Raw genomic sequence first — 23,304 nt, forward strand, 5'->3', positions numbered from 1 at the left:
CGTCTTTCGTCGTTGTTCTCGGGTTGAAAGGCGTAATTCCTCGACGTTGGTCATACTGTGTGTGGTCGGTCTCTTCCTTCTTGGGCTGTTCCACTGTTCCATGTCGTCCCACCTCGAGTGAATACTTGGATACTCTTTTGGTGAAGGAACTTGCACAATGAAGGAAGGGAGAAGTGCGAGAGAAGGACGAACAAGGAGGAAATGTGGTATAGAAGAGCGGCTACTTCACTAGTTCGAGGAAGATTCTTCGCTTTGGCCCGAATTGAGCGCCTATTCCTCTGTTCCAGTAACGGTGCTGGAATGAGCGGAGGACCAACAAAATAAAACTAGCCCACTCACCATACGCAGTATTATAGTGCTATTTTCTGCTTGAACTCCTCTCTGTCTCTAGGTGAGTAAGTAAGTGAGTGTGTGGGTGTGTGCGTGTGTCTCCCACTCTTTTTCTACTGTCTCACAGTCCCGCTTTCGGTGTCGTCTATAAGATATCTATGCAAGTGGCTGTAAATTTGATGGCCAGTGGTGGACAAAGTTGAGGAGCAAACAAATCGCTACTGTCCACGGTGGCTCGTGCATTAATAGCAATACTAGTGCCATGGACTTTGTTCCGTGCTAGTTGTGGCACAGCTCTATCAATCGTTTGTTGGTTCCACGCTCAGAGGCACCACTAAAGGGGAGAGAGAGAGGACAACCAAACCGACCAACTTCCCACAAATCAGCAACAAACGACAAATTTGAGCAACAAATGGCCACTGTGAAGATTAACCTCAAGTTGAACGAGAAAGTGATAGGTAAAACAAGTGCAAAGAAGTATGATGCTAAAAAAGAAGAGCATCCGCGCCCTCGCATAATATTGCAACTTTGCATGTGAAAAGAACCCCACAAGAGTGTGAAAAGGAGCTACAAAGCAGCCACTTGCTATGCAATCTACAACAGCTTAGGAGCGTGCTTTCTTGGGTGACTCGATTGAGTGTTTATTGTGTCCTTTCACTTCCTCCCGTCTTCGGAATTGGCTGGTCAATATGTAGCATGATGATGAACCTCCGAGAAACTCATTGCTGCATGAAAGGCTCCCATTGCTAATGCGGGTCCGCTTTCGTTCACAAGGCAGCAAAGATATCATTTGTTTCCTCATGCATGAGATAGAATTGTCAAAAGCCAAGCCTTTGACAATTGGACGACAACTTGACGAGTTTCCAGAGCTCTGGCCATCCTCTCTACTCTCACTCCTGGCTGAAATGAACGTTCCTTTTGCAACGGGTGATTTCTTCTGTCCTCAAGACCCCTCGAATAGCACCCACCGCGACGAAGAGCGATTGAGTCTTTCCACGTGAAAAAAAGTGCTCTCGGTCTTTGTCTCTCTTTCTTGGTTGGCTTTCAAGTGCTGTTGCAATCCCTTTGCCGCCAATTATAGATTACCTGTTTTTGGCAAATAAAAAAGGTCGCCAGCGAGGTTGTTTTGTTACCTCACTCGTTCCTGGTCGCTCTCGAATTGGTAGCCACTGAATCTTATAATGGCGACATTGCTAGTTAGTTTAAGTCGCCTTTCAAGTGGACCTGGAACTTTGGCTTCGCCCATGGGAGTGTTATGGTAATATATCTATTGTTTGTGGGAAGTGCACCTGACAACTAGCCAAGAAAGACCAACAACAATAATAGGCAAACAAACACCACCACAATATCGTGGGAAAGGTGAAAAGAGGACAAACCAAGACCTTCATTAGGAAAGAACCAGGACTGACAAACAGAGAAGAATATTGCCGAATAATGAGTCAGTTCTGATCGTATCCAACGAAGGTAGAAGTGCCAGAAAATAAACGGCTAGAATGAATGGGATCCATTCACTTGTTGTTACCCAATGATACGTGAAACAAAAGTGTCGTGAAACCACAGGGACCCTCGGCTGAATAACGAATTCCGGCCAAAAAACACGTTCCTCGATGTATAAGGCTCAATAAATCTAGTCGTCCACCTTGGCCTACATGTTGGCGGAATGAAAGTGCCCGCTGACTTGTCCGGACTCCTAAGTTAGTTTCCCAAGCACATGGATGGTTTGCATTTCAAGGAGAGCAAAAACACCACCACCGACGCTTCCATTAGCCTTGGTCTCGTGCAATGAAAAAGTGCGTCTTGGATGGTCCAATTTCCATCTCTTTGTTCCATGTTAGGAACGAGAGGGAATGATCCATGCTCAAGATGATGGCTGTGAAGACGCGCCAAAAAAGGCTTTGTTGGGGCCGCAGCACATGTGGACGACCACTTCAGACCAAGGATCATTGTGCCGTAGTGCGTTGGTAACCCCGTGGGAACCCAAAATCACACATCTCTCCACGTTGTGTGTCGCCCTCGTCGACGTTGTCGTCGTCTCATCGTCTTGGTCATCAGCTGAATGCTGATAGCTCTTCGTTTCTCCGGGACGGTTTCTTCGAACGTTGTGTCTCGTTTGAACCATTTATTAGAAGAGCAACCACCACCAAAGGCAACCGAGACGAGACCAAACTACATAACAAAGCATTGAAGCATTGAAGGTGAAGAATCTGGGGACATGAGATCCCGTGCGTTGGAAGATTGAGTCCCGGCTTCCAAGGCCTTCTTCAACTTGTTTTGTCTTCTAAGTTGATCACCTCAGGCATTGGAATGACACTGGCAGTCAATTCGGTCGGGATGGAATGGACAACACAAAATGGGAAAGTATTCCGTTGAAGGTAATTGTGTTCCAAACGAAAGAGCCGCGTTTGAGCAATTGATATTCGTTTCGAAGGTTGCTTGCCTCCATTCATCACCACCTTGTTCCCTATTTCGTGGATTAAGGAATCCCCCTTCGCTCCCATGAGCGATGAATCTTTGGACTACTTCTGGGGCTCTTGGTCCTGCCGTCAGAGATAATGACGATAATGGAACACTATGAAGAGACGAAAGGGAACGTATAGAAAACGAAGTGATTTTCCAAAGTCGTATTCTCATCATCTAACCCACGTTTTATTGGAAAGAAGGGGCCATAAAAGATCTCAAGGTCCTGACCAAGCTGGCATCATTTGGGATCAGAGTGGTCGTTAGGTCCACAAATGGACAGCATTTTTCTCTCTTTTTACCGACTCGACTCCTCTTCTCTTAGACTTTGTAATTAATGAATCTTGACATCAAAGGGTGACATCAGAAAAGAGGACCATGAACTATTCTGCCTTCACCCACCAACCAAGTTCAAGAAAGGCTCTCTGCTCAAACTTTGTAATAGTAACCACAGCCTGAAAAGACCAAGACCTCATTGGGGATAGCGGTGACTTCTTTATCTACGTTTGGTTTTCATCCCTCAATCAATCTTGATCTTTTTGCCTTGGACCTTGACACAAATTCCATAATGGTGGGTGGTGAGATCTACTTGTGAAAAACGTGCAAAGTGATTGAATTTTGAAACGTCTTCCAATTTTGAAGCAAAATAATCTCAAAAGCAAACACGACCGTTTGCTCAAGTTCTTAGTGCTATGATTTCCTTTTCAGTGGATGACTGTAAGAATCCTTTTTATCCCTAAATAAAAAGGGAGGGATCTTTCTTCGTCCACAACCCAAATCTGGATTCAGATTCCAATCGTAAAAGTGCATTGCTAGCCTTGTCGTTTTGGGTGCATGCATGTCTCTTCAGTGTGTAATACCTCTATAGTGAGTGATTCTATCAACCCGCAGTGCATCCAAGTGTCGTTCGTATCATCAGAAGGCAGAGAGGTCTATTAGTATATCTCAATCTCCGCCTCACGTGTTAGAAATAATACGTTGTGTCCATAATCGAACCGATCCGTGCTTGCCTCTCGTGTAACCGTCTCCAGCCAACAAGATGTATGGGGGCATGGGAGGTGGGGGCAATGCCTGGATGAAAATCATGGGCATTGACCAAGACAAGCTCAAAAACAGACAAATCGGCAAAGAGAAAGCCGAAAAGAGTGCTTCCAAGGATGGAACCAAAAGTCCAGGGTAGGATCACCACTCCATTGTTGTTTTCAGTCCTCCTTTTCCGTTCATTTTTCTTCTTCTTCTCCATTTTGTGAATGTTACCAAAAGGGTGCTGGGGTGGGACCTACTTGGTTCGCATTGCGTGTGAGGACATTTCTGTTCCATGAGGCCATCTTCACTTATCAATGGAGATGGCGTGCATATGGGAAAGTACGATGTCAAAGGCAGAAGACACGAGATTCGCCAATTATCACAGCCCGCCATTCTCCATATGCGCTGTCAAAAAGATTCAGACGACCTGGAACTGCTTGTTCCAAAACCTTCATTCTCTAATATATTCATGATGGTGAATGGAGATTGTCTTCCTGCGATTGGTCAAATCATTCTAAATGTATGGTCTCGGTTTGAAGCGTCCCAAAATACTGAGAATTTTAGGTCGTCGTGTGCTCTTTCAGTAGAATTTGATTAAGTTCTTGAAGAAGCCATTGGTTTCGTTCAAGATCAACAGGCTTCCAAGCCTTTTTGTTCTTTTCAATTTAAGCTTTATCAGTTCTACTACAGGAGAAGTCTGTACTTGACGTACGTATGTTCAATATGGTGGATGTGTCATGGGTGAATATGTGTGATCCTTTGGCAATTACTCGCCATTGACATTTATTGGAAATTATTTGCATATGTTCTTTGCTCCTTGGGAAAAACCATTGTGTGGGATGCTTTCAGCAAGGCAAATCAATATAATGCATATGACGGAGCATACTGAACATGTACAATTGTACATATGTTCTCCTACATACACTTGAACTCTCAGGCGTGTATGTGTCATAATCCATAAACAATGTGTAGAAGCATAAAAGAGGAAGTTATCCTTGGTTTGGAAATCTTGGAGGACCAACTGGGGAGGAAATTGTCTAAGTTTTGAGTGTCAGTTGTATTCCAGTTGGGTACTTGACAGATTCTGATATTCCATTCAACTTTCCAAAGTAGCTCAAACTTTTGCTCAAGCCGCTGCAGAATGGTTCTGTTTTCAGAGTTTTTTTTGTCTTCTTGCTCTATTGCCCTGAAGTTTAGAAATTCTACGTAATATTCAGAATTCAACCAGTTTTAGTAGACCTCAAGGACCAGCCTATTTTTTGACTTGCTTGCACAAAAACCAAGCCATATCCATGCACGTGTATGCTAATGAGTTCTGAATTGCTGTGGTCATGGAAAGGGCTTTGATTCAACACCTCCATTCCTACCAAGCCAGTTTCTTGCCGCGCTTTCAATCAAAACTTGTCCCATGTGCGTTCCACTTTTTGGGGGCAAAAAAGTATCAAGTTGCTCCTTGGCTCTTTGTGTGTCTTCTTTCTTCCCCCCCCCTTCCTTCCCAGCCTTCTCGCTTTCTGGTTATCCTGGGCTCATTTGAAGGAAATTGCGATTTAAACCTCAAACCTGATGGTATCTGGCTGGCATGGTTGGTTAGTCTGGGTTGTTGGAACACCATGCATTGGGGTTCTACTCGGTCTTTCGTACGACATACCCACTCTCGCATACACCAGCCTGATCGTGTTCTTGAGATTGTTGCCCCTTTACCAGAAAAGGAGGACACCATTCACCCTACATAACATGAGATCCCAGACAAAACATGATGAAACTCGCTAAGCAGGGCGAGCAGATTTGGTTCAAATTTTCAGCCTTTTGCCTCTTGACAAATCCACTCACAGGAGATCAATCTGCAGTTTGGCTCGTTTGCGTGTTTCAAAGCTATTCAAAGAATTGGATCAATTGGCACACTGACTCTTCTCAAGCCTGTGAATAAGATTAGCATTGCTGAATCGAAGTTGGGACTGCTTTCAAGGGAAATCTAGATAACATCGTTTAGCTAGTCGCCAATTTGCAAAAGAGAAAAAAAAACAATATTGTTTATCGAATACATTGTTTCAGGGTTTCTTGCACTGCAGGTTAGGTTTCGCAGTTTCTGCTCAGAGTGTGAGACATCGGTTTTGGCCCTTGAGTCCTCATGGAATGTTAAGGGAGCAAAGTGGCACTTTGGTATTCCATTGCGCATTCCCTGTCAAACGACTAACGAAGCAAGCACGGTCATATCGAGCTAATCCAATAGATTTACCCCATATTCTCTAAGGTCAAGTGATTTGAGTAGTTTCGAGCCAGAACAAGCCCTTGACCATTTCTGTTCACGCGCTTCATTTTTACGCCACAAACTCCCCGGGTGCATAAGAAAGCATGCCCTTGTTTTAGTAAGGGTGCTTTATGATTTTAGGGCCCTAATAAACGAACAATTGGTCACTGAGAGTGTAAGAGTCTTAGCCAAAATGCGGCCTCATTTTGGCTTGACTCAAATAAGGCGCTAATTTGAGTCCGTATCATTTGTAATTGTCGTTGGTTAGCACTTGAAAAATTCTGAAAGGGTGGCAAACCAAAAACCATGGATTCGAAAATGCCAGAGATCAATAAGGCTATGTATGAGACAAATGAGGCTTGTGTTTGAACAATTGTCTTAAAAGCTGAAGAAGTGCTCGATTATTCATGACCGGCGATCATGATCTCCTTTCCTCCTTTTTGTTGACCAGCTCTAGGCCTGAAGTCTAGGGTTGGAAACGGTAATGAATGCTTCAATTTCAAAATAGATTGTATGGAACTAATGGCTGATCAGGTACGCGTACTAAGATCTTGGAAACAAATGAAGTGAATCAGACATGATTCCTTTGTTGAGTGGTTTTCATTCTACAATCGAGTAGTCTTGCTTCTGTTGTGGAGCTGGAAAAGTCTTCGACCATTAACAGATTAATTTAGTAGTCCAATATATGCAATCCATGCGTTTCCCTGTCCTGGCAGGCCCCATAAGGGCTACCTACCCTACCTTACTGAAGGCTGGCGAGATTGATTGTTTGTGGCGCATTACGTTCAATATCTATTCCGTAAGCCCAATGTGTCTGTTCTTTGGTCTTGAAACTGCAATTCTTTGTCAAACTTGGCATACTTATGAACTGCATGCACCATGAGTTAGAAGCCACGACTGGGCTGGAAGTGCTGCTCTCTGAGTTCAGAAAACGTAAAGTCTCCAGATCTGCTAGCATAACAACGGGTGGCAAGGCATTGACGCTTGCTTGATACCCTGGGTATTACAAATAAATACGTGTGCAAATACTCGGGACCTTTACTGGAACAGGACGGCATACTTAACACACCCGAGTTCATCGCCTCTCTCTACTGATCTTGAGATAGGAGATATAAAGATCCCCTTCCTTCACTCGGACTCCCTTACTCGACCCTTACTTCTCCTGCTGAGCTCTGTTGAACTTCCGAACGAACCATTCAAGGTCCAATGCGTGCTTCTCCTTAGCACGAGGAACGGCGAACAAATAGCCTTCAACTGAGTTGTTTGCATACATACATACATATACAAACAAACTACTATCTACGAGTGCATACATAAATACAGATATAAATGAACAAGCCAGCCAAAAAGAAAGTATTGTCTATGAAACAAGAGGGCTCTTTCGGAAGCGACGATGTTACGACATTAGCGTCGGAGAAAGTTATGATTTCAAGACCGCACATCCTACATCCCGAAACTGCATTCCCGACCATCCTCCTCTTACTCAGACGCGTTGATGAAGAGTCTCTTCTGGCCATTTCGGCCTTTTTGTCCTTTGGCTTGGACGATTGCGAATGGCGAATGGCGATGGTGATCCATGAGTATGTAGTGTGCTGCACAAAAACTGCCACCGTCGTATTCGAACATGCTACTGAAGATAGCCGGTTAATAGCCACCACGCAGTTGGTATTTTCTTTTTGATCACTGAGCCTTCCGGATCTAGTTTCATCATTAACATCGTAATTAGACACCTTTTTCGGTTCCAGAAACACAAACATGTGGGAAGGAAGGAAAAGAGAAAGAGAGAGAGAGAAAACATATCTACGTTCCAACCATTCCAAGGCAAGAGGATTAGGTTGGCATGATAGGTTTTTGGTTGCTTAGGTTCTGCCTATCTTTGATTCGAGTTGTCTTTTTGAGATATTTTCATGTTCTTTCCCTGAAGACTGCAATGATTCTTCCATACAGGCAACGGCTTTTATGTCCACAGCGGGAGGAGGAAAAAAGGGAAATTTCAAGAAAGCCTCTCCTTCCCCCCTACTCTGAGAAAAAGCATGAAAACCTTTCGCCTTTCATGTAATAAATATAAAGAATGCTCCTCTCTTCGGGAGACTGTGGTTGGAGATATTTCATATCACTGTACAGCCATGGACCCGAATGCCCACTAGGGCCAGTCAGAACTCGCCTCACTGACAATGGCAAGTAATGCCAGAAACCATACAGGAAATACAAACTACTCGTATGAATGTCTTGGATGTACGTACTATATATGGTTGTCTACTGGACAATCCAGGAATCAACCAACCGCAGGAAAGTAACACGCTCAACCCGTTCAATCGGTGTGTGCAACAATGCTTAATAAAACGTGATTATTGATTGTTTGACCTTTCTTGTGATCTAGGGGGCGTCAAAAAGACATAACACCAAGTAATAAGGGACTAATCGTTGGCTCGAGAAGCAAACTAAAATTCAAATGTCACATAGAGGTTACATTCAAACTCAACTTCACCGAGTCATTTGTCCCTTAAATATTGGAGCTGACATTCATGGCGTAAAATTTCAATCGGGCACGGATTAAGGGAACTTCTCCTCGGTCCATGATTTGAATCCAATAAGGGCCCTTATTTGCAACGTCACCCGGCCCAAAGAAAACGGGAAGAGCCACGGTAGATTGCTACATAAACTGCTCTTGCCTTGCCTTGAACGCAATTTCTTTTCCAGACATTATGTGACCCGGGGCACTAATAATAAAAAAGATTTTGATAGAATAAGCCAAAAACAACACACGCATTATAATTCAATAACAAGGAATTGGCCCAATCGGCCCTTTATTTGGCAGAGGCTGAATGACAAAGCGCCCTCTGGAGTGCAGAACGTAAAACGTATTTCGTGCAGCGTAAGGGGGCTATTCGTTAAATTGTTTTGCCTTTAGGTTCAATTACTTCGGAGGCTTCCAGATTACGATGAATCCGAAGAACCGTTTCCCCTTTTTTTAACTACTCAAACTCGAAGGTCAGACTTTTGAAAACTGGGAAAGACTTTTGATCGTTTGAAACCAAAGCAATGTTATTCCTCCAAGTTTGGAGTTTTCTTTCGAATTGAAGCCACATCATGGGGTGAATCAATTCCACTCTTCAGTAATTCATGTGGATGACCATAAAGACTGACAATCTCATGAGCACATAAGTACATGACGTGAGTGCAATTTGAAACGTACCCAGACGTTGAATCGTCCTTTTTCTTCATTTTGATATGATTACTTAACGAAACAGAGCCTTCTTCTTATGCAGTTACCCCTGCAAATACACCCAGGAATGATTAAAAGTCGTCCGATTCATCTTTCTCTTGTTTAAAAATCGAGCGCGTTTATCCATCCATTTGCGTCACATTCATGTTCGTCCTGGATTGAACAAACCCTCGCTACGTTCCGGACTCGAATTTGAAGGAGTAAATCAGACACCACGACTTGGTGCTGACAGACCCACTGACGTGGCAATTGATTCGTTGCTTTCCTCTCAACTGCTGTTCCACTCCTTGGCTGGCCTGAAGTTATGTTCCCGTCTAATTTCCATGTCAGGTGTGGAGGAAATGTCTTGAGTTTGCTCCAGAGATGAATAATTGGCAGATAGCAAACTCTCTTATCAATCACGTTGGTGTTGAAGACCAAGAATGAGAAATGGTGGGAAAGCGCGAAAGGCCGATGCTGGATCAGATGGCCTGCTTTTATGAAAGTTCCATAGTCCTTCCATGGAGTGGGAAAAGTGGGAAAAATGGAACAAACATTGATTACCCCTGAGGAAGGAAGTATCAAAGTTGCTTCTCGAACTTCTCGGTACTTGGAGTTGTTGCTCTTGTTTCCTGCGTGCGTTTTTCCCAAGGAGGATCCCTAATTATTGCTCAACTTTTACTGGATGACAAATTTACCTCTATATAGTCATGGACGACTGAGAGACTCAAGTTGGAAAATTGTTTCCAAGCTGCAACAAAGGTGAAGACATGGATCACTAAACAGAGCGAGAAATTTCCAAGCCCTTAAAAGGAACAAACGGAGAGAAGGTAAATTGACCAATTACTTTGCCCAGGATAAGTAACAACATAAACAAGGAATCTAATTTGTTTGGGCTCAATTGGTAAATAGGGCTGTTGAAGGCGTTAATTAGGCTTGGCGTGCTCCTCTGGCTCAAGTAATAAGGATGCATGTCCAAGGGCTTACATGGTCCGTTAGACTTTCCCTTCTTCTGCAATCCTCCTCATTTCATAGCTCATTGAAATTGTGTTTGAATTCGGCGATCCTTATTTGTAGTCGTGCGTTGAATGGAGCTCCTGGGCTAATTTCAAAACACGTGAGTGGTCATTGGATTTATACTATCATGACGCAACAGACCAGGATGACTCAAGTCACAGACTTCTAGAAATATGGACTGCGAATGATGTTCCCGTCAAATCGGCCTGCTCTTGGTCATAGCCACTCTGAGCCATTTTTCAAATTAAAGTAATACGAAAATAAGATACGTAGATCTCTTCAATTAAAGGTAGGTCATTTTTATATCATTTATTTATGTAGCTGAAGAAGAGCAGGCCGAAAATTCGAATTTTATGTAGTTTTTATAACATAACTTTGACGATGTCTCCTGAGTTCCCTAAGCATAGGTTTGGGCTCAAATTTGGCCAATTGTATCTATTCAACAAGATCGTGTGGTCGTATGAAGTGCTTTTTTAGAATAAGATGAACGGTTTAGGAGACACGAAATTTTGGCTTCTGTTCGCAGTCCACATCTCTAGAAGTCCGTGCTCAAGCATAGTGGAGCATGCACTGTATATCTGAGAAGTGGAGAGTTATGTTCTGGTAAATATTTTTTTGTTTATTTTTGTGCTTGCTAAGGTTGGAATTGTGAGCCTCGTCCAACCAGCGAAGCCGGCCATTACAACGTCCAATTTTGCAAGAGTAATGTTTTTTATGTTCTCGGTCTGTAGATATACAGGGCTGCCACAACGTACGCCGGCACTTGGAAATACAAATAGTTCTAAAACCACATGAGATACATTCATCAGACTTTTTTATGATGATGTTTGAACTGTCATCAACCTTTCTTATTAGTAAAATTATGCATTTGACCTCCTTTTGCACGAACAATTTGGCTGATACGTTTTGAAACTCCATTCACTGTGGCAAGTACAACTTTATTGGTGATATTTCCCAGGCAGCCTTTAATCCTCTTTCGAGTGCCTCCACATTTTTATCTGATCTTTAGGAGCGCTTTTCCTCCAAAAATTTGAGGCCAATCCAACTTGCCAATTTGAGCCACGGTGGATTTACAAGTACTGAAACTTATCCCCGGCGAACTTTGTAGCAACCTTGTAGATATAGCTCCTAAAAGTTTCTTTGAGAGAGTTTGAGGAGAAGAATCGAACCGGGGAGTCTGTCAAATCAAGCAGCTGGGCTAACCGTTTCGTCAAGTTGCTCTTGAATCTCCTCCTCCCAAGAACGTACTCGTGTCTAGATTTATCAGTTTGAGACTCATCCACCTGAGGGAACGGTTGAAATCATGTTCCAAAGCCAATCTTGTCTTATGAACGCATCATTCATGTAGAGTTTCCTTTGAGGAATTGTGTTCATATGACGTTTGATGTCTACGTACATGAAGCCAAGTTAGATCATGAATGCTGAGGAAATTTGGGCTCTTTTGAGTTGAGTTTGACGGTCGCAGAATATGCTCCCAAATAAAAGCAAATTCAAAAGAGATTCTATTTCTGTTGTCAGGTTGGAGATGAATGAAAGGAGTGCCATTTTCTAGAATGAGAAAAATCTCTTCAACTCCATTTTCTCCAAGTACAAGACTCTCAAAATTTTGAAAAAAAAAAAAAAACTTGAACATAGATCGATAAACCCTTCTTTGAAAATGTCTGAGAATTGTGTGTCCCATGTATCTAACACACAATGTAAATATCAGTTGAAGAACTCAAACAGAGTTTAGGTAATAACTAATGGGTGCACATTTGTTAGGAGTTTTTCTGCCCTTGCTCAGAAACGTTTCTTTGATCCAATGTCTTCAATGAAACCTCCGAGTTCTTCGCAAGTTCTAGCTGGATCTTGAATTTCGACCCACTTAATTAGGTTTATCACGTTGTTCGCTACCTTTTCACAGATAAGCCAACACATGGTGAAATTCATGCAAAGTCTAAAATCTGGTTGAATAATTCGTTGGAATCTCTCTGTCAACTTGAAAATAGTTTACTAATTAAATTACTTTATCATGGAGCTGAAATCTGCAAGAATGTCAAAATTTTGAGTGACCAGATCAACTTGTGAAACGAATTCTAGATCTCAAAACGAATAATGTAATAAGTTGGGGCAACAATAGCACCATGTTAAATACCGCTGTATTTTCATGATAACTCACGGACAATCCGCCCGCTTCCTTTGTATGTTTATTTGTTATGGAGTCAGATGGCAGCTCTCTCGCTCAGCCTGCCCTCTGATGATGGGTGTCCCCAAAAAGGTACATTCCAGTTACGTTATCACAGCCATCATTAATTCTCACCTCACCCTTGGGAATGACGGCAGGTTCGCCCATTTGGCTTCTTAAAACAACAACTCATGTTGTAATTTAGATACCACAAAGAAACTTGGACTGAGATGGTCAGGGATCGAACCAAGGATATTCTAATGGAAAGTGAACACCTTATTCTTAGTGTGTGTTGCTGGATCTCAACTTCAAATAAATAGCATTCGTGCAATATCCAAGAGACACGGAGATTGTCAAACAACGTGATGTAGCTGAGAGAAATCTACAAAAATAATTTACCCTGGACGTTTCATTACATCCGTCTTTATTTCATGAAGAATGTGTGCGCCATGGATACCACCAACCAGCTTGCAAACGCATATTGCACCGAAGAAACTCAATGTGATAAGAATGTACCGTATTTGATAGTTGATTTGAAGATTGATATGAAGAACCTGTATTATTTTTTAGGCATGAGGCAGGGTTGATTAAGAGAAGAATGTCAGAATACGGCAATTATCACAATGAACGGTAGTCACACCGTCTACGAGGCGTTTTTAGCAATTTTGGGTATTGTGCCAAAGTACGAACAAGGAAGTAAAAGAAGTTCTCTGTAATTGGCAGTTTGGCATTGCAAGTAGACGAGGGCATCAACTTTCTTTTCTCACTTTATGGTGAAATACTCATGCTTTAGCAAGGTTCCTTCTGCCAGTGACACATCTATTCAATGAAGACATTATTCGAATACCTTTTCTCATTGTTAACGTGTTGGCAGAGGAAGAATTGAACGGTTCAAAAGGAAAAACCAAATCCAACGAACTGTGAACCACATCAACAGATCCTAACCATTTTTGGGGTATGCAGTATCATGAAGAAATCGACTTCGATTTCATGCTTGACCGTGGGCATATTTTTAGAGCTTTGCCAATATTTTGTGGGTTCTGATTACTGTATCTATGATGTAGCGAGCAGTCTTTGTTGCAAAAGCATGAATGTTTTGATCAGGCCTTACATAGAACGGCGTTTTTTGTCAAATCTGATACAAACAAAAACGTTTGCGAAAACGATAAAAACTATCCATGAACTTGTCCATGTAGTGAAATATCACGGCAGTAATGCTCTCTCATATGGTAAATATTGCGTGGTATTAATCACGCCCAAAATGGGATTGTTTTGTTGTCATCGTTGTTCAATTGTATCATTCTCGTTATTCGTACACCTTACACCTTTTGTGCGTGACATTAGCCTGGTTGTCATCAGATTCATGCTCACTTAACTCTCTTTCCCATTCATCCATCCATGGTGAATGAAGCCATTGGAACACATTGGGAACCTATTAATCGTGTCGAGGGGAACAATTTCCAAATCGTGTTTTCTTATGAACGAGAAGGAGGACACTTTTATTGTTTTCTGTTCAATTGAGTGGAACACGTTAGTCTGCACTCACCACAAGAGCAGTCGTTGTGCTTTACTGTTCTACAAAGTTATCAGCGTGGTAATGTGAGAGACGTTATTCATTCAGGTTGCTACTAATCTGGGATAATAACTGGAATGTAATTGAGAACTCTACCAGGTCGATTAGTTTTACTTTCGGTTCGAAAGGTCGAATACGAGATATCTGTATGCTTACATTCTGATATTCAATGCCATTATCTCCGGTTGCGTGAAAACTCTTGAAACCTAGTTTCGGGCTTTTAATGTGATTGCAAAGGCTCCCCTCTTTGTACGACCTTAATGATGAAGCTGACGTTGTTGAACTGTTCCCAACCTCAACGCGCCCCATAGTCAGAAGAGGTCTGGAATGAACCTCTTATAATGTCTTCGACGTGGTTGATCAATCATTGCTCTTCTTAGTGGAGGCTGGCTGTTTTCTCGGGTTGGATTTCAATTTATCTCTTTCAAATGACGGGCTCTTCGTTCCATCGTCCCGCCAAGTGAGTGTGAAGGCCGAGGAGCAATTGTTTTTTACTCTTTATACCTTGCCATCATTTGCCATTTGGACAGAAAGCGAGCAAGCATCTCTATCATCAGATTCCAATAACGATAAGTGAGGAAATAAATCTTTCTGCTATTGACCCTTTTGTCCCACTCAAACAGCAGATTTTGTTCCTTCTACGTAGGGTACGTGCATGTATTCGGGACGTAGTACCATACCTGCAGTAAAGCATCGGTCTTTTAAAGACCTGCTCCTTTCCGAGAAAGACGCCACATCACCGTTGCAGAAAACGAACATACGTGGATTCTTGGTTGTCTTGAATGGTTTTGAAAGGCATGTTTTTCCCGAGAACCGTCTCAATTTCAGTTCCCAACTCGTGAAAAGCTATGACGCAGCAAAGAAACTCGATTGGTTCCCACATGGAACATGAGATATAGGTTTTTGCGGGAGATCTGGTTCCCTGGTTTGGACTCGAAATAAACCCCGAGAGTTGGATTCCAGATCATCCTAAATGAGCTCAAGGGTAAGTAAGTAACTACTCGTTTTTCCCTCAGGACCAGAACTTTGGTCAGTAGGGCTCAATATACTGTAGTATTTAGACGAGCAACCACAAAGACCACAATAACAAAGGATGAAATGCCATATGTCCAAGGATTTCCTCCCTGAAATTGGAATGTTGTTTTTAACCCCCTTGACTTCCTTTCGCCTTGATGAGTGGACCGCATTTCTGGCTCTAAAACTCCTTAGAACCACTAAAAAAGAAAAAAAATGCGAAGGAGGACTTTGGTCTTAAGCCAAAATTGAACGACCACCAAATGTTAGACTAGATTATTTGAATTATTGCAATCCACATGTTTTAGCAGAGGAACCCACGGGGCTTTAAAACCCTCTTTAGCCACAGATTGCCACATTTTTAATTGCTCTTTCCTCCCCTCTTATTTTTGGCCGACTGAAAGACCTAATTTAGTAAGAAAGTCCCTTTGGTTCATTTACTTGTGATATCTTACCCTATTGTTCTGAACTTTGAAAAATAAAGATTTGAGTTGAATTTGTATTTATTGAGCATTAAGTACATAGTACTTTTTGTATGCAAGACTGCATGTGACAATTTAGGTGGGGTATTTCGAGATCTCGGACAATGTTGAACGTTTGAAACTAGTCAAATTTTTTTAATTGTTCCTTTCGGCGACAAACATATTTTTGAAGAGGACGACACTATTTTTGGGGAAGCCACTGCACGCAGGCAGCTCAAGTCTTTTGTCATAATTGAGAAGTCAATTGAGCCTTTAATTGATATTGAAAGCGTTTTGACCACGTAATACCAGACAGCGTGAATTTTTTTGGCACACATTGATGTATGGAGAGTAAATTTGAATTTATTTCTTCTCACACTTTTATTATCTCGATCGTAACCTTCGTTTCTCTTCTTTTTCCCCAACCTCTTCTTTTGTGCCAATACTCTGTCGTACCCATTGTGTTTTTGAGTGGCTTTGAACAATAAACAAAACAATACTGAAAGTAAATCATTTCAACATTTCTTTAAATGAAACGCCCTCAAATTTTCTTTCGTCTCAGCGATTGTCTGCCTTCGGTTTTTGCTGGCATAATAGAAGCAGGGATCAAAGTTTAAGCCCTACTTCCGGTCGAAAAAAAGCTTTCGGTCCGTCACAAGTTGACATGCAAAGGAGTACTTATTCGAAAGCAGTATATATGTTTCAGATACTGTATTAGAGTCTTTTCAATTAAACAAAAATAGTCAGATTCCCAAAAGTAAGCGAATCAAATTATAATCGAAAGCGTCAAATATCTGTAATTGAGATAATATTAATATTTTGATTACTTCTTAGTCCAATTATTGCTTACCTGTGATACCTCGTAAAACAGCGTAAGATTTTAAAATCAAAGGCTAATTTAGGGACCATAGAAATACCATGTACTTGTAAATCGCTATTCTTTCGCCCTAGATGCACCGTCAAGCATGGCTTGAAACTTTTTGCACCCATTCAATACACGTTTGCTCACGTGAAAAGCAATTTGTTGACTGTTGTTCCAACGTTCTGACGGAGTTCCAAAAACAATAAAAAGTGAACCCTCGTTTGTTGTTGTCTGTTGTCGTGATTGCGTCTTGTTGTCAGAAATAAATCGGCGGTTTTCATCAGGCTCTCTGTCAGGTTCATTCGGGTTTCAAATCCCCTTCGAAAGATACCAAAGATCCTTAATGCCTTGAACTGTCAATGCATTGAACCATACTTAGAAAGGGACATATAACCAATAATAGACCACAGTCAAAGAAAATTTGAGTCATTCAATTGTAAAACCTGTATGCATTCTGATGAAATGACACCGCCCCTTTTGGGACGGGAAATTACTTCATTTTTAATGGGTTAATACATTCGAGAGGTATGGTGCTTCAATTTATAGATACAACCGGTTTGCATGGTTGTAAGTGTGGCACAGGTCTTCACTACACAACTTTGATTACTTTTCATGAGTTCCTTGAATTTTCAAGTTCATATGATGAGCCACGGACTTCTAGAGGTGTGGAATGCGAACAGAAGCAAAAATTTCTCATCTCCTAAACCATTCACTTTATACCAAATAAGCACTTCATACGACCACAAGATCTTGCTGAATAGATGAACTTGACCAAGTTTGAGCTGAAAGCAAAGCTGAGGGAACTTCGGAGACATGGCCAAAGTTATGTAGTAAACACTACGGTAAATTCGAATTTTCCGTCTTCTCTTGGTCAGCTAAGTAAGCTTTTTGACAACGTAACTTTGAAACGAACCACTTAACAATAAACAATATAAAATGGCCTAACTTTAGGTGAAAAGATCTACATTCCTTATTTTACTACCTTAATTCGAAAAGGGGCTCAGAGTCGCTATGACCAAGAGCAGGCCGATTTGGCGGGATGATCGTTCTTTTTGGGGGGGTTCGAGGTCCTAGGGTCGGAAGTGTGAGCCTCGCCCTGCCAGCGAAGCCAGCCATCACATCGTTCGTTTCCAAATTCCGTAAAGCAAATTCTTGCCCGGTATCGGTTTTTGGTTCTCCGTTTTGGGTGTGGTTAACGTCTAAAAGTTTCCGTTGGAGAAAGGTCGGGGAGGAGAATCGAACCAGAGACCTATTTCACTCAAGGAAACTGCGCTAACCACTTCACCACTTGTCTTTCCAATTGCCATATTTCTAGAATTTGTGAATGAACTTTTTTTCAATACGTCTCTACTTTCCGGTTTGATTTTGCTTAAAACATGAGGAAAACTGCATGACATATGAAATGCTGTAATCAAAAGACAAAGAGGTTAACATTCTTTCTGATCGAAGGTGCAACTTTGTAGGCAATCTAATGGAAATATATGATCCCTTATGCCAATTGATCCAAAATTTCCTGCGCATATAATCTAATTATAGTAAATCTTTTTTTATACTTAGTGATCATCACAAAAGTGGAATAAATTTGTTTTCGTAGTTTACCCTCATTGCTGAGGCGTCAACAGAGTATTAAGTTCAAATGTATCTAGCTTTTTTCGCCAAAATCGCGTTAGCAGCTATGGTGCGTTTTATGGACTACTTAAGTTTCTTAACCCCTTGTTTATCTTGTTTCTTCGGAATTGAAGCTGGCACTTGTCATAACTGTTTTCACTTGCTTCTCAATTATGGTGTGCCGGTCATGACAATCATGGCGTGAACTAGAAGGTACGAAAGGTATCAGCTACTGTACGTTTTCAAAAGTATTCATGAGCTTTGTTCCAACCTAGGTTTTAGGATCTATTATACTGACCGCAAATGCTTAACGTGTATTTTGAGAGCACCTTCAAGCCCTCGAGAATCCAGGCTAGTTTGAACAATGAAGTCCAACTCTCTTCTCTCTCGGGCTCCTTCATTGTTCATTTTGTTTCCTCAAATATTCGCAGGTAATATGTGTAGGTGTTAATTCAATAACCTTTTGAAGTCAGACTGTTGGGGACCATCTTCCCAGTAGTGGAAAGGAAGTCCGCAAAACAATCACCCTGAATTCCATCAAACTTATTATTCCCAACTAAAAGCAGGGGCCTTTTAGTCAACATACTGCAATTGTCAAGTTATGGAGAGAAAAAAATCTTATTAGTATGTGAGCGTCAAAACACTTCCCCGTTTCTATTGAAATGAGAAGTGACAAGTTATATAACCAATTCGGTAAAATTACTTGTTTACAATAACGGAAATGATAAATTGACTTATCAATTAGTTAGTTTATTCCCTCCTTTGCATTATAAATTTACGTCGTATGTGGTACGTACAGTATGTGCCACCTCCCTTCTTTGTCGCTGTTACTGTTTCATGAGCGTTTAGTGGACCAAAATTGATGCACTGTGGACTATCTTCTTGGATTGAGCTCGCCGCCTGCTCTGCTCGCCCTTGCATTTACAACTCAGCTCCTGATGTTTGTTTTTGTGTACCTTTTTCTCACGGCAATGACTCGTACTGCTTGTTTCATTTTCCCAACTAAATACAAAGAAATAAGATAGGGCCGATTCGAATGAGACTGTTTTTTATTACCCAAATCATTTCCACCCCAGTTGAAAACAAGCTTCGCTGAGTTCAATTTTCAACCAAGTTCTTGCCTAAGCAAAAACGATTCCAAGCGGAATAAAGAGGGGAAGAAAGCTATTTTCTCTGTGGTGCAGTTCACTCCCAACCATTCCAAGCACCAACCAAGTAACCAAGCCGGCACTTATCACCGGGTGCACTCTGTTCAGTGGCCTTGACCATGCCAAATGAACCGGCTTTCCACTCCGTCCTTATCTTTAACGCCATTCATGGATTGATTTTCCTTAAGTGTTAGACGACACCACATATTTGAAAAACAACCACATCTTTATGTATTTTTTTAGCAAGTATACCTTTTTCGTTTTCAACTTGAACTGAAGTTGCCATTTGAATATCCTACCCGTTTTTCTCCTACTCAATCAAGTAACAGTAAGATTTAGTTTACTTGTGGAGGTAGTTTTGTAGATCCGCTATTTAGTGCATTGAGTCATGATTATTGGAGGAGATAAATGTAGAGAACTCGTTAGAGTAAATTGCAATTTCTTACCGAACAGAAGGAAGGCTAGTTTGTCTGACTAAAAGGTGAACTAAAAAGGATTGTGTGGGTGTCAAAATTGGCTGAAAAGAACACACCTACTTCACTGACTCAACCCAATCTACTTTCGACGAATCTACCTTGCCAGCCAAAACTCCATGATATTAAAGGTATATAAAACCTGGAATGGTGACTACAGAGCCACCACTGGAACGACATGGAACATGCATGGCTCATTGTTCGTTCCCATGAGGCAATATTTTTGCGCCCTGTTTATGAGGCTCCCTACACACAATGGTTGAGTGATTTCGGCTTAAACGACCGCTTCAACACCACTTGGATTGGCAAGCAAGTTCTTGGGCAGGCGGGCAGGCGGGCAGGCAGGCAGGCAAGCAAGCCAGTAGTCCCACATTCCATAAACTAATACTCGGAGAACATCGCTGACTGACTAAATGGGTAAAAAGATCTCACGCAGATCCCCTTGACTGAATTGCATATCCTTGGCCTGACTCCAATCCTGAGGTGATTAGCAGGCCAAACTTGGGTGCAGTTTCGATGGGACAGCACTTATGGATGTTGATGTCAGCATCCGTTGGTCGGCGGTTGAGGTCCCTAATGTTTGTTTGGGCCTTAACCTGACATGAGGGACCATTACGGTGGACATGGAACGTTTATCATCATGTCTTGTACCGGGGTTCAATCCAACAAAACAATTGTTTGTGAATGATCTCCCTTGTTTGTAACTACATCCCCAGAGCACGAATTCGAAATAGCTGTTGCCTCACACAGAGAGGTGGAACACATTGCCCCCAATTTTCCTGCCAAAAATGAAATAAGGTGCGTTTGACAATCGACCACCTGGGGTGCTAGGCACATAATAAAGGGCGACAGTGTCATGCCTCTCTTTGTGATTAATCGGATCCTCCCACTGGAAGAATTGCACTTTAATTCGGCCCCGGGATCCTGTGGGACAATTTCAGGTACCCCCTGGGGAATCTAGCGAGAACAGTTTCGGTTCAGATCGTTGAAGAAGTCGGCTCGCGAGAGTAAGAAAGTATTTGTGCCAGACACTCACAAAGATGGAGAGGTTGACACCAATTTCGTATTCATTGTGTGAAAGTGAGGCGGATGGACTGGCTTCCCCTCCTTTTTGCTTTTCGTCCTTGGGCCAGCGGGCACTAATGATACCCTTCTAATTAAGAGCCCCACTACAAAAGGACCTTCCTGAATACGAGAGATTCCACTTTGGTCTCATTCTGAGGGTGGTGGCACGAATTTTCCTGCTCGGAATCAGCCACACTTTGAACCGCGTCCAGCAAAGCCAACGAGTTCGTGCTAAACATGTGCCGTGAGTGAACCAGATGGAACAAGCAATATGCAGTGTGGCTGAATGAAAGCACGACCAAGATTGAGGTCTAAAGGGAAGCTTTCATTGTTGCCCATCTTCTTTCTGTGCGTTGTTCCTGTTTTATTCTGACTTACTTAGTAATTCAAGGCCTGGCTCCCAAGGATTTGCACTCTTCGTACTCTAGGTAGTAGGTGATGAGGTTGACAATGTAAACTTAGCCCTGATTGCCTGATGGTCCCCTTACCGAATTCATTTACAATTTGCCCAAAACCTGGACTTGATTTTCCTCTAAGACAAAGAAAACGAGCTATCGAGTAAGTACCTTTATTACATATCGCCGAAGCCAAAAGAAACATCCATATTTATGGTTGCTCTCTTAATGGGCCATTTATACATATTGGTTGAAAATGTCTTGGGTGGTCTCAAACAATAAACGTATGTACGATGATGAAGAAACGAAGAAAATCACGGGCATTAGATCTAACGTATAAAGACTAACGTTGCACTTTGCGATACATTTTTGAAAATCGATGAGATCTTCCAAAATTCTAATTCGTTCATGAAAAATTGTCCTTTTAAAAAAAAATCACAATCTTCTCTAAAACCATATGAGCGGGCAAATTGAATTTTTTTAGGCATTGGTAATGGATCAACGATGGTACTCGTTCGTGGAAATTTGCAAACATTCGGCTTGAGATTTGTCTTTTTACAAGGAATATTTCTCCCTTGCCAATAACATGATGATAATCGTTTTTGAAACGCGCCTAATTGTCTATTAATTACCGCCATGGCATACTAAACCAACCTTTGGGGACATGATAAAAATCCTGCAAATTCAAATTTATATTTTACCAGTTTTGGGTACGCTAATGTTAGGCCTTGGGGGGGGTCCTATTCTTAATTTTTTTCACATAAAACCTCGGAAAGCTCATTAAACTGAGAAATTGATCGGCTGATCTCTTAATGTGGCATAATGGTTGATTGATTTCGAGTTTTGACATTCATTAAGATCCGAGGAGTTTTGGCTTGCAAAGCATAATCCGAGTCAGGAGATTGGATAAGACGATGCCCTGCTTGGTTGGGCTTCTTGTTGTTCATTGGTCATGTAGGATCAATATGGGTTGAAGGTATTCGTGAAGTGGGTGATTAGTAGTGATGGGATCAAATAAATTTTCAGAATCAAGATCCCCAGAAAGCTCGGAAACTCAAAGCACCGCCGTTTCCAACGTACCCTAAAAGGTTAGGTTTGACCATGGAGGTCTCAATTTAACTGGAGGTCAATCAAATTGTCGCCGTATACCCCGGTAGGCTTTGATCTCACTAGGGAACGGGGCTAAAACGATGAGTTAGGCCTTGCCTTGGATCGGTTTTCACCCTCCATCCTGTTTAAGAGGTTATTTCTGATCTATTCCAGTCAATATAGTCCAATTTTCACGCATATTGTTGTTTATAATTCAAGATGATTGACATTGGGATTCAAGGTTCGTGCAATAGTTGGCTCTTTTTCGTTCAATAGTTAATAAAACACGTCTGATTCACTTTCAAGGAGTGCTTGGATGTTTCTGGCAACCACTCACATGAAAAAAGGAACTTTACACGAATTCTTGTCACTTGCAATTTTAATTCGAACAAGTCAAATTTCAAGGTTATAACTATGGTCGTTAAAAAATCTACTCTGAGATGACAGCTCGGCAGCTTGCATACACTAGAGGTTGCGTTGCTTGCCTTTCGAGCATGACGTAGCGTATTGTAACTTTTGAAGATTTTCTTGGTTGGAATAAAAAATGTTACGGGTTCGAATCCACAGAAACCTTTTATATATCAAGTTGATTTTATGATAAACTAAATGTTGGGAATTGATATAAGAAGGCAAGTTGGTGTATGCCAAATTGTAAGATCCATTCATCTGACCCCCACAAGAAAAGGACTTAAGCAATAATGGTTCAATACAAAAATTTTACTTGGGCTGGGTTGAAAAGGGCTCAACCAATCTCTAAACACACAAACAAAGCCCAAATGTAGGTATAAATCCATGTAGCATTCATACTGGTGCAACAAGCAAAAACAAAAATGGACTTCATGATTAATAAAAGCATCCCACACTAATACGTGTTTCCTAAAATTCATTTAAATCCAAAATCGTGTTGTCTAATCCGATTGGAAATTAATTAGTCAATCAATAGTTGGAGGCAAATTGCCAAATCGGCCCCAGACAGGTCCATGAGAGATGATGAGAGACTTGTGCCCTGAACAAGCGCGCCCAATCGTCGTTGCTCTAAAGTCTCCGTGAATAACGCTAGAGTATGTAGAGCAGCTTGACAGCTGTCATCTCAAAGTTCACTTTTTAACGACCATAGGTTATAGCCGATGATCAGAGACTAATCTTCCACAACAATCACAGCTGTTGTC

The 23,304-nt window shown here is 41.7% G+C and overlaps 1 protein-coding gene across 1 annotated transcript in view; it reads left to right on the plus strand.

Moving 5' to 3' along the window:
- The first annotated feature begins 3,548 nt into the window (after window positions 1-3,548).
- LOC131877760 (potassium voltage-gated channel protein Shaker-like) overlaps window positions 3,549-23,304 on the plus strand; it is a 108,285-nt gene continuing 88,529 nt past the window's right edge. Inside the window, exon 1 of the mRNA XM_059223537.1 lies at window positions 3,549-3,963. Within this exon, the coding sequence (XP_059079520.1) occupies window positions 3,827-3,963 (137 nt within the window). The 5' untranslated portion in view covers window positions 3,549-3,826. The remainder of the gene's footprint in view (window positions 3,964-23,304) is intronic.

The sequence above is a fragment of the Tigriopus californicus genome, chromosome 3 (assembly GCF_007210705.1).
Source record: "Tigriopus californicus strain San Diego chromosome 3, Tcal_SD_v2.1, whole genome shotgun sequence".
Classification (NCBI taxonomy): domain Eukaryota; kingdom Metazoa; phylum Arthropoda; class Copepoda; order Harpacticoida; family Harpacticidae; genus Tigriopus; species Tigriopus californicus.